Here is a 15419-nt window from a genome sequence, read left to right on the forward strand (position 1 = left end):
TATTTCACACATTGGTTTTTCTTTTTTTATTTTTTTTTTTTTTTTTTAGTATTGTATTTGCCGATTGAAAATAATTTACACTCGTAATTTATAAAAACAAATATTTACATGACTGGGGATTGAAGAAGACAAAATTCATCTTATAATTAAGCCCCCCCCCCCCCCAAAAAAAAATGCATATTCATCAAATAAAATGTTTTAACAAAATGCAAAAAATAAAATATATAACGTTTAAAATATTTAGTAATTCAAAGAGTATTTATATTTAAGAACTGATTAGTAAAATAAGATGATATATAAGTATTAATATTACAAAAAGAATTTACAATAACTTTTTTTAATAAAAATTGAAATTATAAAATTTTACAATATTTTTAGTAATTAGTATTTCAAATAATAAAACTTAAAAAAATCGTTTGTAAATTCAAAACTTTTAAGATAAGAAATACATTTACAATAGCAGACTATTGTTTAGAATATTAAATATAATATTAAAGAGTAATTAGTAGGTTAATTTTTGTTTTTGTTTGCTAGTTTAAAAAGCTTTTTAGAAGAACTTTAATTCATTTTCATGTATCATCAGTAATTGCTTAAGTTTTGTTTTAAACTGGTTTAAAGAATAATTAGATTTCAGCTCATTATTTAATATTGTATTTCACAGCTTAGGACCTCGGTTAGCAATTGAGAATTTGGTTGCTGAATAATGTGTTTTGGATTGAATGTAATTGTTTTTTGAAAATCTGGTAGGGTATATGTGGTTTATTTTTTCAAAAAGTGAATTAAATAACATTGGTGATATTTTTTTATCAAGTTTAAACATGAAGATAAGAATATGGTAAAGGTTTAGTTTATATACATTTAGAATATTAAGTTTATTAAATAATGTTTGAGTGTGAGAGAAACGGTCTACGTTTGTAATTATCCTTATAGCCTGTTTTTGTTTACTAAACAGTTTTTTTACTTTTGTTGCGTTTGTGCTGCACCAAGCAACGTTTGCATAATTTAAGTAGCAATGAATTAAAGAAAAATATAAGTTTTTTAAACAAGATAGATTTAAAAACTGCTTGGCTTTATACAAAACACCTATATTTTTTGATATTTTATTTTCAATTAGACCTATTTTATATTAGACCTCCAGGTTAAATTTTCATCCAGAACCACACCTAAAAATTTTATTGATTGCTCTCTTTTTAATAATGCGTTATCAATAAAAAGATCAGGAAGTTTTAATGGAATATCTTGTTTTTTATGAAGACGATGGAACAAAGTGTATTTGGATTTATTGATGTTCAAAGATAGTTTGTTTGATTTGAACCATTGGGTTAATTTTTCAAGTTCTTTGTTTACTGTTTGAAATAATTTACTGATATTTTTACTGGAATAAAACAAGTTTGTATCATCTGCAAACAAAATTAAGTTTAAAATGTTAGAAAATTTATATAAGTCGTTAATATAAACGAGAAATAAAAGTGGTCCTAAAATTGATCCTTGAGGAACACCACAGGTGATTGACTTATATTCCGTTTTTCCGCTATCATATGAAATAAACTGCTTTCTATTAGACAAGTAACTATCAAACCAGGACAAATTAGTATTTATTATACCATAACTTTTCAGTTTGGATAGAAGGATTTGATGATTGACAGTGTCAAAAGCTTTACTTAAATCGATAAATACACCTAGGGTAAACTTGTCTTCATCAAACCCTTTAAATATATCATGAACAAGGTGAGTGATTGCATGATCAGTTGAATGACCAGATTTAAATCCAAACTGTTTATGAAAAAGAATATTATTAACATTTAAAAAGGAATATAGTCTATTATACATAACCCGCTCTAATATTTTAGAAAAACAAGAAAGAATTGAGATTGGTCTATAATTCGTAACATCGGAAGGATCACCTGATTTTAACACTGGAATGACTTTTGCAATTTTTAGGTTATCTGGAAAAACGCCTTGTTTTAGAGATAAATTAAAAATATGTAGTAATGGAATTGTAATTTGTTTTATTGATTTGATAATGACATTACTACTTATATCATCAAATCCTAAACTTTTATTGGGTTTTAATAAAGAGACTGCGTCTAGTAATTCTTTTTCTGTAAGTTTATAATTAGACATAACATTAAGGTTGGTTGAGGTTAAGTACGAACTAAAGTGTGATTGAGTAGTTGCTATATTAGATGATAAAGTAGGACCTATATTTACAAAAAACTGGTTAAGTGTTTCAGCGACTAAGGATTTATTTACAATTTGTTTGTTATTAAATTTAAGATTTAGAGGAAGTAAATTTCTGTATAAGCTTTTTTTTCCAATTACCTCCTTAATAATATGCCAAGTTTTTTTAGAATCATTTTTGTGCTTTATTAATTGTTCAGAATAGTAACGTTTCTTTGAGCGTTTTAAAATTGACTCAAATAGCCGTTTATAGTTTTTATAGGTAGTTTCATTTTTAAGAGTTCTTTTTTTAAGAAACTTGTTATATAAGCGTTGTTTTTTTTTTGAAGATTTAAGAATGCCCTTCGTGATCCAAGGGTTTAAAAGTGTTTTTGTTTTGATTACTTTAGTAACTTCTGGGAATGCCTTGTTATAAAGATTAAGAAACTCTGTTAGAAAAATATCATACGCTTTATTGGCGTTTAGATTTAGTTTTAGGGTGTCCCAGTTAACACAGGATAGAAGCTTATAAAAATGACTAATAGAAGTGTCGGTTATTAAACGTGTTTTAATTATTTTTTCCCGTTCATTTTGGGCATTATATATGCATTTTTGCGATAGGATAAAAATCGGAAAGTGATCAGACACGTCAGTTGTAAATATTCCTGTTCTTATATTTTCATTTATAAATTCATTTGTTATAATTTGATCTAGGGATGTTGAACTTTCCTTAGTTATTCGCGTTGGTTTATTGATTAGTGGAATATAGCTATTTTGAAAAATGGTGTTAAAAAAGTTTTTAATATATATATTATTTTCATAATCTAATATATTGAGATTGATATCACCAATAAAATATACAGCTTTATTCATAGACAATTTATTTTTAATTATTTTTTTAATGTGGTTTTCAAATACCTTAATGCTTCCTGAAGGCGGTCTGTATAAACCATGAATGACGATATTTTTTGAGGTTTTGTTAATAATTTCAATACATAACGATTCGTAATCGTTAGTAGTTGAACTTAAATTTGGTTTAACTTTGAATAATATTGAGTTTTTTATGTATATACACAAACCCCCACCTTCCTTATTAGATGCTCTAACTTGATGAATTACTTTATAATTAGGTAATTGAAAATTAGAATTGTTTTCAATGTTTTTATCTTTACACCATGTCTCACTTAGACAAATTATTTGAAATTTAATGCCAATTTTATATAAAAGTTGTTTTAATGACTCAAAATTTTTTTGAATACTTCTAATATTAATATGAAGCATTGAAAAATAGTTATCCTCCATTCCATTAGCAATTTTTTTAGAATTTGGGTCATAATATAAAGGGTTAATATTTTTAATTATTTCATCATTATTATAAAAATTAATATCAGGATCCGAATAGTTGTTTAATAGTATTGACTTTTTTGATACAAATGAATTAAAATTTATGTTTGTTAAAACAGTTTCATCAGCCATTTTAAATCAGAAATAACTTAAAGCAATATTAAAATTCAAAAAGTAATATAAAAACGTAAGAAAATCATTTATCATTATTTTTTTTTTTAATAAATTCTCTAACAATAAGCTTATCGTATATAACAACGGAATACTTACCATTTATCCTGTGCAATTTGCTTTCTTCAAGAAGTTTCTTTCTTATTGTGGAAGTTTCCAGCGAAAAATCCTCGTTGATATAAATTCCGGATCCTTTCAGTTTATTGGCATTTTTTAGGATTTTTACTTTGTCTTTATGGTTAAGTAACTTAATTACAATTGTTCTTGGATTTTTTTTTTCAATAATGCCAGTTCTATGCGCTCTTTCTATGATTACCCCATTTACATTGAGATTATTTTCAAAAATATTTATTATTATTTTTTCCGTATCATCCCAACTTTCGTTGTCATTTTCTTTAACTCCTTCAATTCGAAGATTATTTCGCCTTTGTCGATCTTCCAGCTGTCTAAATTTATTTTTTTCATTCTCACCTATATTTGCATTCGATGACTTTTTTTTTTCCAACTCGCTCATTTTTTTGTCATTGCAATCTTGATAAAACGTTAGACTTTCCTCAATGTCTTTTTGTGTTTTTTCAAACTTTATCAACTGCTTGTTAGTTTTATTTTGATCAGCATTTCGGTTTACGTTATCTTTTTTTAACATTTCACAAGTTTCCTTTAATGTACTAATTTCTTTCAGCAATCCATCGATTCGATCATTAGTCAGTTTTAAATTTGCACTTATTAACGATAGTATATCATTTTGTTGTTTTTGGAACATTTCTTGAAAAATTTCCCTAACTAATTTTATCGAGACGTCAGTGATTTGTTTTGAACTCATTTTCGATAAAATATGTATGTAAAATGCTTCGACTAAGTTTAAGAAGTTTGTATTATTGTATTTGTATTTTTTCTTATCTCTAAATACTCTAGAATAACATGTACTAATTTTTTGTTTCAAAAACGTAGATGTAATTGAAATATAACACAACGTTGATGTCACCGTTAATTACTTATTTATAATTTTTTTTTTTTTTTTTTTATCTCAATGATCAAATGCTTAGAAGGGATTTAATATAAATAAATTATCAATAGATTTCTCCTAATATATGTAGATACTAAAATTAAATAGGTTTTCAAGATTAGACAACTAAAATTTTTCCCATTTTGTCCACCTACTGGTCCACTGTGCAGTGGTTTCAAAACAACCACCTATCGGTGATGGATAGGCTGCCTCAATCTCCGGATCTTAACCCTATCGAAAACCTGTGGGAGATCGTTAACCACAGAATTAATCGTGAAGGTGTTCGTAATAAGGATCAACTGTTTGAACAAATCCAAAAGGCCTGGGCAGCGATTCTACAAAGTTTCATTGATCACCTGATCGAATCTATGCCTCAAAGATGCAAGGCTGTGATCGACAACAAAGGATTCGCCACGAAATATTGATAGCGAAATACAGCTTGGTCAACATTTTGTCGAGTTGCACTTGTTTTGTCCAGAAGGAAATCAACTTTTTTTAATACTTTTGATCAATTTATTAATTTTCGTGTACAAATAATGAACTTTGTGATAAATAAAACTTAAAGAACTTTGTCTCTAAACAGTTACATAGTTATTTCTCTAAATTGAAAAAATGCAGCACTTTTATATAAAGAAACTAAAATAGCATTATTTGGTTGCACTCGTTTTGTCCGATACTGTACCTATCTTGCAAAAGTGTTTTCCGGAGCTGTCGTCTATACTTTCAAAACTATTTAACAAGTGCTTATCAGAGTCTTGTTTTTCAGCCTGCTGGAAAACTGAATCTGTTATCCCTATTTTCAAATATTCTGGAGAGCGATCTGACTCGCCCAACTGCCGTCCAATTAGTCTTCTTAACTATCTTAAGCAAGGTTTTTGAGTTTTTAATTAACAAACACTTAATTTCCGGTCTTGATCTAAAAACTTACTTTCTGATCATTATGGATTTCAATCTTTTTGTTCTACTGCTGATTTGTTAAAGATAATAACCGATAGGTTTTATTGCGCTTTTGATAGATATGGAGAGGTTAAGGTTATCACTCTTGACATTTCTAAAGCTTTTGATAAAGTTTGGCATGCTGGTCTTCTTCATAAGCTTTTTACGGTGTTCAGGTAACAATTTTATGATTGTTAAATCATTCCTTACCAATTGTAGTATAAAATTTAAGGAAACTATAAAAGCGCTGTCCTCAATGGACATCACTCTTCTTCATTTTCTGTAACTTCAGGAATTGCTCAAGGTTCTGTTTTTAACTCTACACTTTTTTTATTTACACACTAAAGATCTCTAAGAATTTCTTACATCTAAGGTGGGATTATTCGCTAATGATACTACAATTTATTCTTGCCTTGATAAGAAGCCAACACTCTGTTTTGAGAAGGCATCTGAACCTAGGTTGTCTAAATGTAATATGTACACAATGCTTCGTAAAATGCTCTAATGAACTTTAACATAATTAAAAAAAAAATGATTGAAACGTATTTTCATTTAATGCAAAATATATATAAGTTAAACAATAGATATTACAAAATTTAAAAAAATAAATTAACAATAATATGGCGTAGCTCTACACAAAATTGATATATAAAATATGACATCAAAACTTCACACAAAACTGTTATTTAAAATATGACATAGCAAAACTTTACAAATAATTTATATAAAAAAATATGACAGCAAAACTTTACTAAAAAATTAATATAAAAAATATGACAGCAAAACTTTACAAAAAATTGATATATAAAAAACGGCTCAGCAAAACTGTGCACAAAATTGATATATTAAATATTAAATAAAGGTGTTAACGAAATTTTTTTTTATAAATATAAAATTGAGTTTTAATATATAATAATAACAGATCAAAAATATTTATAAAACTGTTTAATTAAATGAATGATTAACTAATTACGATTAAGGGTCAGCAAATTCGTTTTTATAAACCACCATTCTTGGTGGCGCTACTGATGGAGGTTGAGCTCTAGTTAATGTTTTTTTACTCACCGTCTCTTTTTCACAGGCAACCCACTGTTCATCGGCAAGTGCGGCCCTTAGATAAATAAGTGACGTTATAATGAGACATATACCTCCCAAAACAGTACCAACACAAAATAAGCAAGGAACACCAGATCTAATTGTAAAAAACATAATAAAAAATAATACAAATATAATAATTTTTTTTCCTTGAGTAATTGTTATATATGTTTCACTAAAAATCTCATGTTGTTTACATCTATTTTGGTAAATATGTTGAAAGGTTTGCACATGTGTACAAAAAAATGTTGAAAGGTTTACAGATAAGTGGGCGATTCAATTTTGAAAAAGAAAATAGTTAATTATATAAATGATAAAAACATAATGACGAGAGAGAACTCCAAAGCACAAATGTTCATGAAAAAAAAACTTTATGACAAGAGAGTACTCCAAAGCACCAATGTTCATGAAAAAAAAACTTAATGACAAGAGAGTACTCTAAAGCACCAATGCTCATGAAAAAAAAACTTAATGACGAGAGTGAACTCCAAAGCACCAATGTTCATGAAAAAAAAACTTTATGACAAGAGAGTACTCCAAAGCACCAATGTTCATGAAAAAAAAACTTAATGACAAGAGAGTACTCCAAAGCACCAATGCTCATGAAAAAAAAACTTAATGACGAGAGTGAACTCCAAAGCACCAATGTTCATGAAAAAAAAACTTAATGACAAGAGAGTACTCCAAAGCTCCAATGTTCATGAAAAAAAAACTTAATGACAAGAGAGTACTCCAAAGTACCAATGTTCATGAAAAAAAAACTTAATGACAAGAGAGTACTCCAAAGCACCAATGTTCATGAAAAAAAAATTTAATGACAAGAGAGTACTCCAAAGCACCAATGTTCATGAAAAAAAAACTTTATGACAAGAGAGTACTCCAAAGCACCAATGTTCATTAAAAAATATAATGATGAGAGAACTCCAAAGCACCAATGTTAATGAAAAAATATATAATGATGAGAGAGAACTCCAAAATATCAATGTTAATGAAAACTTGATAAATATTTTCTTAACATAATAAGTTGCAACTCATCTATGCTTAATGTCGTAAAAGATAAAATTTTGTTAAAAATAGAGCCAGAGATGATAGCTCATTTACTAAATGGAGCCAGAGCTGTCTTGAACTTTGTCATTCAGCATTGCTACATTCTTTTCCTGTTCCTCAATTCAAAAATCCTGTTCCTCAAAATCAAAAGGTTTTATTTATACAATTTCATCATTGCTTTAAAATTCCACCATCTTTAAGTTTTTCTAAAATTATATAATTTACAGTATTTATTAAGTAATTCTTAATAAAGAAATCGTCGTAGTAAATCTTCTTCTCAATTGCTTTCTCTGCTTCTTTAACTCTCCTCTTTAACTTCTTAGTAAAAGTCAAATGCAACTTCATTGGAAGTAAATGTGATCAAAAAAATATACGGATACATTTTAATAATAAATTGGAAGTGAATGCGTTAAAAGGAATACAAGGATACATTATAAAAATGAGTTTGAAGTAAATGCATTAAAAAAATATAAAGATACATTATAAAAATGAAACAAAACTGTAACAAAATAATTAAATAATTAAAACAATCAAAAAAACATAATTATTCAATCAAAATACATAATTAATTCGAAAATTTTAAAAAGTAGCTTTTACTAAGGCTACTAAAAGACTAACTTTGAAACTTTAAAACTAACTTTACTTACAGCAAATAAAAAACAAATCTTATAAAATAGTTTCTGCCAAACACCCCAAGCATTGAAACAAATTTCGTAAGTACAAATTGAAAGCTAAAAAACAAAACTTCAAACTTCATTATAAAATCATTGTCTCAATACTCTCACATAAATTTTTTTAGGAAAAATCATTATACAATATATTATTATACTATAAATCGTAAAATTGTAAAACTTAAAATCAATTTAGTTGAAATTTTTGTTTACCTGTAACTGTGTAATATTACCAATAAATCTATTAAAATACCATCTACCCAACCTGTACCATATTTCAGAAAAGTTTAGATAAAAATTGTTTACAAAATATTATTAAACAAAAATTGTTGTATAAAATAGTTGTAATTTATAAATAAATGTAATTTGCAAAAGTATTTTATAATCATATTACACATCAAAAACTCAAGAAAAAATTTATTTATTTATGAACTAAACTCAAAAAAAAATTTATTTATTTAGAGTTTCAACTTAAGAAAGAATTCATTTGTTCAGAATCTAAACTCAAGAAAGAATTTATTTATTTCTAAACGTCAAACTTTATTTATGCTAAAAAATCAATTGTTTGCATGGACACCAAACTTTATTTATGCTAAAAAATCATTTGTTTGCATGAACACCAAACTATACAATGATTTACCAATTAACTTTTAAAAATAAATGAAGCTTTAATAAATTCAAGTTTAAATTTATAAAAAATGTGTTAATATGTCAGTTTTAATATCCTTGTGTTTATTTTTATTATTTATATTACTATATGCATTGCTTAGTTTTTAACTTTTAAGATAATTATTTACTTTGTTCCTCTAAGAATCACAATTTATTTGCATATTAATTCATGTTTTTCTCAATTTAACATAAAATGTTGCTGAACAAACTTTATATTGAAAAAAATTGTACAGAAAAACTGTTTTCATATTTTCTTGGCTTTATGCTTGGTAACTCCAAAAACAAATTTCAAAAAATTGTAACATTTCACCCTGATGCTAATTAGATTTTTTCTTAAATGTATAACTTACATATATTTAAATATATTAGGTGTGTTAGGTATTAACTTTATTTCTTTTTAATGCCAAATCATTTTATTAAAAAAGCTTTATTTTATGTAAGTTATTTATTTGAAATTTTAATTTATGAAATTTAATATAACATGATAACATGATATTTTATAAATAATATAAAATCCATATAAGATTTTATATTATTTATGAAACTTCATCACTTTTTCAACTGAAACGAAATATATGGCTGAGTGAAATGGCATAAAACCTTAAGTCCCATAAAAAAGTCGTCATTTTTTCATTTAAATATTTATATATATATATATATATATATATATATATATATATATATATATATATATATATATATATATATATATATATATATATATATATATATTTGTTATAGTAAATATTTCCTTTCTAGAAAAAATACTCCCAGATCTAAAGCTTTAGGCTAAGCTGCTGTATTCCTTTAGAACTGCTTAAACCCCCTCAATAAAAAAACATAATAGGTCAAACAACCAAACAAATTATATATTGCTATTTGATCCCCTCGCTAGGGTCTTGCAGGTGATTGTTCTCAAAGAGCTACCAAAAAATGATTTAAATTTTGATAGTTTTGAAATGTGCAAATGGACTACTTTCAAAATCAAAAAAAAATTTAGGAAAATCAAGAAAAGCTTCATTGTTTCTTAAAGCTGAATCCTAATTTAAAAAATATTTTATATATATAAATTTAAATCAAGTATAAAATAAACTGGATGAATTTAGTAGCCATCATGCAAATATTATGTGGACTCAAAATGATGTGAAAAATCTGAAAATTCAGACAATTCACAGGAAGAGATATTAGCAGTATTGCTAAATGGATACAGATTAAAACATGGTTGGAAATCTGTTAAATCAAGCTTTATCAAACATTTAAATGAGTCAAATAAGCATTTACAAAAGTTCTTAAAAACTGTTGATCTTGAAGTTTTTGATTCCCAAGAAAAATCTTTAAGGTTATTTTTCATCATAATAAAATGTTTTAGTGACATTTAATTATAGGATACTATAAATTAAACCTTGTTTTATTTCTTGAATAATTCTTGATGGGTTTAGTTAGCTGCATACATAAATTAAAATGATAAATAAAAGAATAAAATTTTACTAACAGAAGAAGTTTTCATTTATACCCTCTGTTTTCATAAAAAATATTTTAGAGCTTCTATTGAAAACCATTGACAAACAGAAGAATTTAGAAAGAATTAACAAATAGAAGACTTAATATATGTTTTGTTAGTTTTTCGGAAATGGTTCCATAATTTATACCAAGTCACACTTTTTTTGAATTTAAAAATCTGTATTAGTTTAACATGTATGCTGATGGTGGAGATGGTAGTTTTAAAGTGTATGCTGATGGTGGGATGGTAGTTTTAAAGTGTATACTGATGGTGGAGATGGTAGTTTTAAAGAACAAGTAGATATATTGCACTAGATTTTTCAAACATTTTAATTATAACAATATATATAATTGGCATCTTACCATTAGTTAATATACCTTTAGCTTAAAGAACAGGGTATTTTTAACATAGTATTATTTCTGATTTGGCAAAAGACACATCAGTTAATATAATCTTACTAATTAGAAATAAAAAATCAAAGATATCAAATAAATCTGCTGATTTAAACCAACTTAACATAACTCTAGGACTATATAAATTTTAAGCCATAATAAACTATTAAAAAACTTTGATTTTAAAATTTATTACATTATTGTGCATGTTTAGTTTGGATTTTGGAGATTTGGATTAATTACATTATTGTGAATGTTAATTTTGGATTTATGCATGTTAATTTTGGATTTATATGTTCTGATAATAGATTTCTTGTTTGCTGATTATTTTATAAGCAGTACTTTTAAAATAATTTTTAATTTTGGAGCTCCCAGACATATAGCCAACAATATATAGACATTCATTTGTACTTTAGTAAAAAATACAAAGAATTTCAGTTAAGAAGCTCTCTAGTGAAGACATGCTTGAGTTGTTCTAATGTGTGCTGTATAGCCAGTAACAAAGTAAGTTATGAAAATTGAAAGTAATTTATTTCAAATAAAAATTTACATAACTTATTTATTTTTATTTGACAGATTTATTTATATTTTTTTGTTTAATTAATACCATGTATTGCAAGTTAGTTAAAAAAAATATTTAAAATTTAATTAAAATGATATTTAAAAGCAGAAGCAACTTTTAATGATTTCTTTGCAAGAGTGGTCCTATATAAAAAATAAAAAGTTTCAAATAGAAGGAACTGATAGCTCCATTTAATTGCCTACCTTTAAAAACAGCGGCATAACATAATGAAGAAACTTATGTTAAAGCGTTTTACACAATCATAAAATCAGATAATAAAATAAAAAAACTCTCATAAGCCAATAGTATGTTATCTTTAATACAATACTATGTTCTTTAACATTCTCTTATATCAATTTACTACTCCATGTTCTCCTCACAATCTAAGCTATTGTTGGATTGTTTAGGGTCAAAAAGGAAGTTTTCTATTAAACCGTATAAACAGTTTTTAATGTACAGCCAAAAGAATTATGACATATTCTCATAAGCAATTTTATGTATATATATATATATATATATATATATATATATATATATATATATATATATATATATATATATATATATATATATATATATATATATATATATATATATATATATATATATATATATATATATATATAGAATATATATATATATATATATATAAGACGAACTTTTTAACTAATAAAACCATTTTATTAATTCTAAACAATACATGTTTCGACTATCAATAGTCATCTTTAGCTGAAGTTTAATTTTTAAATTTGTTTAAATACCTATATAGGTGATTTTTTAATACCAATACAAAATGTAATTATCTGGGTACAAACTATTAATTTAATTACAAAAATACAACAAAAACTATTATAAGAATAACAAGTCATACTAAAAATCAAATAGGAAGTGACGAAAGATATTGCTGTTCTGTAAATTTTAAACTAGTTTTTGTCTCACTAAAAGTTTCAAAATTTTTCTCCTCTAAAGATCCTATTCCTCTAGAGTTCAAATCTTTCGTGGTCTACAAATTCGTATGTGCAGGATGTAACTCCTGTTATATAGGCGAAACTACTCGCCATCTCAAGACACGGATGAACTGAGTTTCACTTAATTTTGAAGAGTTAATTGTTCATAAAAGCTTCAAATAAAATAAAAGATTAAACAAAAATACAACTTGTATTAATAAAATATCAATAAAATTAAAAAATGAAAATATTAACAAAATATAAATTTTTTAACTAGAATTATAAACGCAAATTAGATAATTCAAAACTTAATTTTTGTACACATTTTTGAGTTTTATTGGAAATGCATTAGGATTAAGCTATTATAATATTTATACTTAAAAACTTTTTCAAAAAAATTTATTAATGTAATTGAAGTGTTTAACCTATTGTTACACCATTTTATTTTATAAAACTATATTTTTATATAAAAATATCACTTTTAAATATTTTTTAATATTATTATTATTTTTTTAATATATCACTTTTATAATCTTTTTTAATATTATCATTTATAATTTTAATATAATTAAATAAACTATTTTGTAACCAAATCCAAACACTGGTAAGTCTTGTTGAAATAAAATAAATAACTAACCTTCTTTCTATTGTACGGCCAGATTTACGCTTACTTCTTGGATATTCAATTAGAAGTATAAAAAAAGCTAAAGCCCTTCAAGAACAGTCATGGTAAATAAAAATTTCTTTTATATTTGAAAACTTAAGACTTACTTGTTATTTAATTTAAAATGAAAAGATACATTGAATATGCAGCTATCTGCCATCTTTTATGCATGAATGGAAGAGCATGACTAGAAACCCCAAGAACACCTCCAAGGAACAAAACTGCAAAAAATTTACAAGTCCATACTACACTTTTTCAAGATGTAATTGAGAACTTGAAAGTTGTAATTAAGAAACATAAGATGTAATTGAGAAGATGAAAGATTTAATTATGAAACGTAAAATGTAATTTAGAACATAAAAGTTGTAAATAAGAAATTGAAAGATGTAATTGAGAAGATAAAAGTTGTAATTGAGAAAAGTATAAAGAATACTAAGTTCTTTGTATTTTGAATTTTGTAGTCCTAATATACTTTGTAATTTAAGGCTAGAAATAATAATATAATATTATTAAAATATAAAAAGTCATGAAAAAGGCATTTGAGTTTTAGGCGGTAACTAGAAAAATCCTATTGGGTGTCAATTAAAACTTTCTTTTATTTTTGTTTGTGAAAAATTTAATTGAGATTTCAGATAAATAATAAATAAAACACAAATAATTTATTTACATAAAAATTTAAATTTAAACAATGACATTAAAAATCATTGCAATATTCAGTTAAGCACCAACTTGGATGTCTTCCATATTTAAAATCGTTGCGTAATGTGTGGTCGTATGTTGTACAGCGTGTGTACAATCACCTCCCATTTTGTATTTTTTGCCGCAGTAACAATTCTTTCTAAATACTGCATTCGTTGTTCCATAATCCCAGCACCGAATACAGGTGGAATGCGAATAACATTTTTAACGTTTATTTTTATTTTGGACCAGATAGCTTCCACTGGGTTTAATATTGGGCTGTAGGTTCCTTATCATAACAACTGAGCCAGTGAATTTTCAAACACCCTTTCCAAACAAGTGTGACATAGAGCATTGTCTGTTATGATGACCAAATTCTCTAAACGATTCCCGGATGTAACCCACTGGTTAAACAAAGCCAACATCCACTCGTTACAAGAATCTGCTTTCAATGATCTTCTGCGAGTTTCCATCATGACAACATTTGACATTTTTTTAAATGAAAATAGTCTGCCTTCAAAGTAATTGGCAATTGTGGTTGTGCTGATGCTAATATTAAATTGTCCTAATATCCTTGCTTGGCCACCAATGTCAACTGACAGTCACTTTCAATCCATGTTCGATTTGATCATCAGTTAATTTTTTTTGGTTTAAAACCACCTCTTCAAATAAAATTCAAATTTCTGCTGCGGACCCAATTATATGCTGTCTTATATTTGACACCTAAAGTTTGCGCCAGAGTCACCCAATCGTCGTTTTGCTCATTCAATTACTCTTCTTCTATCATTCGATGAAGATAAAACATAATGTTTTCTTTCAACTTGTTCAATTGTATGTATTTTATGTCTTCAATATGTACAAGGTGGTTCTGATTGTTCCAGAAGTGGTTGTAAACAAATTTGATGAAATAGATACTTGCATGGATTCAATTTAATAACAGACTTTCTATTCATAGTGTATTGACAAATAACACAACGATCTTTCAATTTCATTACTGTATTACTGTATTGCTGGTACATACAAATGCTAAATTTGATATTATTAACTTATTAAAATGCATGTCCAAGAAGATCTTTTATAATGACCTTTAAGCTTACATTGAATTCGAAATTACAAATAATGTATTTTCATTTACATATTACGATTTCTTAATTACAACTTTTGTTTTTCAAATTACATATTGTGATTTCTTATTTACATGTTGGGTTTCTCAATTACATTTTAAAACTTCTTAATTACATGTTGTGTTTCTTAATTACATATTGTGACTTCTAAATTACATGTTGTATTTATTAATTACATCTTACTTTTCTTAATTACAATTTTCAAGTTCTCAATTACATCTTGAAAAGGTGTTGTTAATTAATAAAATTTAAACTTTGAACAAGTTTATAATTGAAAACAAAAAGGTCTTACAAAAAATGGCCTCATAAATTGTGCTTAGTCTGCAGTAATTTGCTTATGAGGTCAATTTCTGTAAAACAGACACAATTTATATTATAAATTTTTTTTCAGAGAAATAAATTGTCACATGCATAACTAAACTTACCATAACAAGAAATCACCCCTTGCTCAT

At 25.9% G+C, this 15419-nt stretch overlaps 2 protein-coding genes across 3 annotated transcripts in view; both read right to left on the bottom strand.

The window, feature by feature from the left end:
* Window positions 1-3700: 3700 nt before the first annotated feature.
* On the bottom strand, window positions 3701-4438 carry LOC136091711 (uncharacterized). The gene has a single exon (XM_065819419.1). It carries the CDS (start codon window positions 4436-4438, stop codon window positions 3701-3703), a length of 738 nt encoding a protein of 245 aa, XP_065675491.1.
* Window positions 4439-6152: 1714 nt separating this feature from the next.
* Window positions 6153-15419, bottom strand: part of LOC136092395 (cytochrome b-245 light chain-like) — a 9387-nt gene continuing 120 nt past the window's right edge. Inside the window, exons 1-5 of one of the 2 annotated variants that reach the window (XM_065820560.1) lie at window positions 15393-15419; window positions 13302-13386; window positions 13139-13213; window positions 8407-8490; window positions 6153-6728 (exon numbers count right to left, since the gene is read on the bottom strand). The exon at window positions 15393-15419 is cut by the window's right edge and continues 120 nt beyond it. In XM_065820560.1, coding sequence (XP_065676632.1) covers window positions 6593-6728; window positions 8407-8490; window positions 13139-13213; window positions 13302-13386; window positions 15393-15419 — 407 coding nt within the window. In that variant the 3' untranslated portion in view covers window positions 6153-6592. Of the gene's footprint in view, window positions 6810-8406; window positions 8491-13138; window positions 13214-13301; window positions 13387-15392 lie in introns of both variants that reach the window. The other variant, XM_065820559.1, reaches the window with a different exon arrangement.

The sequence above is a fragment of the Hydra vulgaris genome, chromosome 15, assembly GCF_038396675.1.
Source record: "Hydra vulgaris chromosome 15, alternate assembly HydraT2T_AEP".
In the NCBI taxonomy this organism is placed as follows: domain Eukaryota; kingdom Metazoa; phylum Cnidaria; class Hydrozoa; order Anthoathecata; family Hydridae; genus Hydra; species Hydra vulgaris.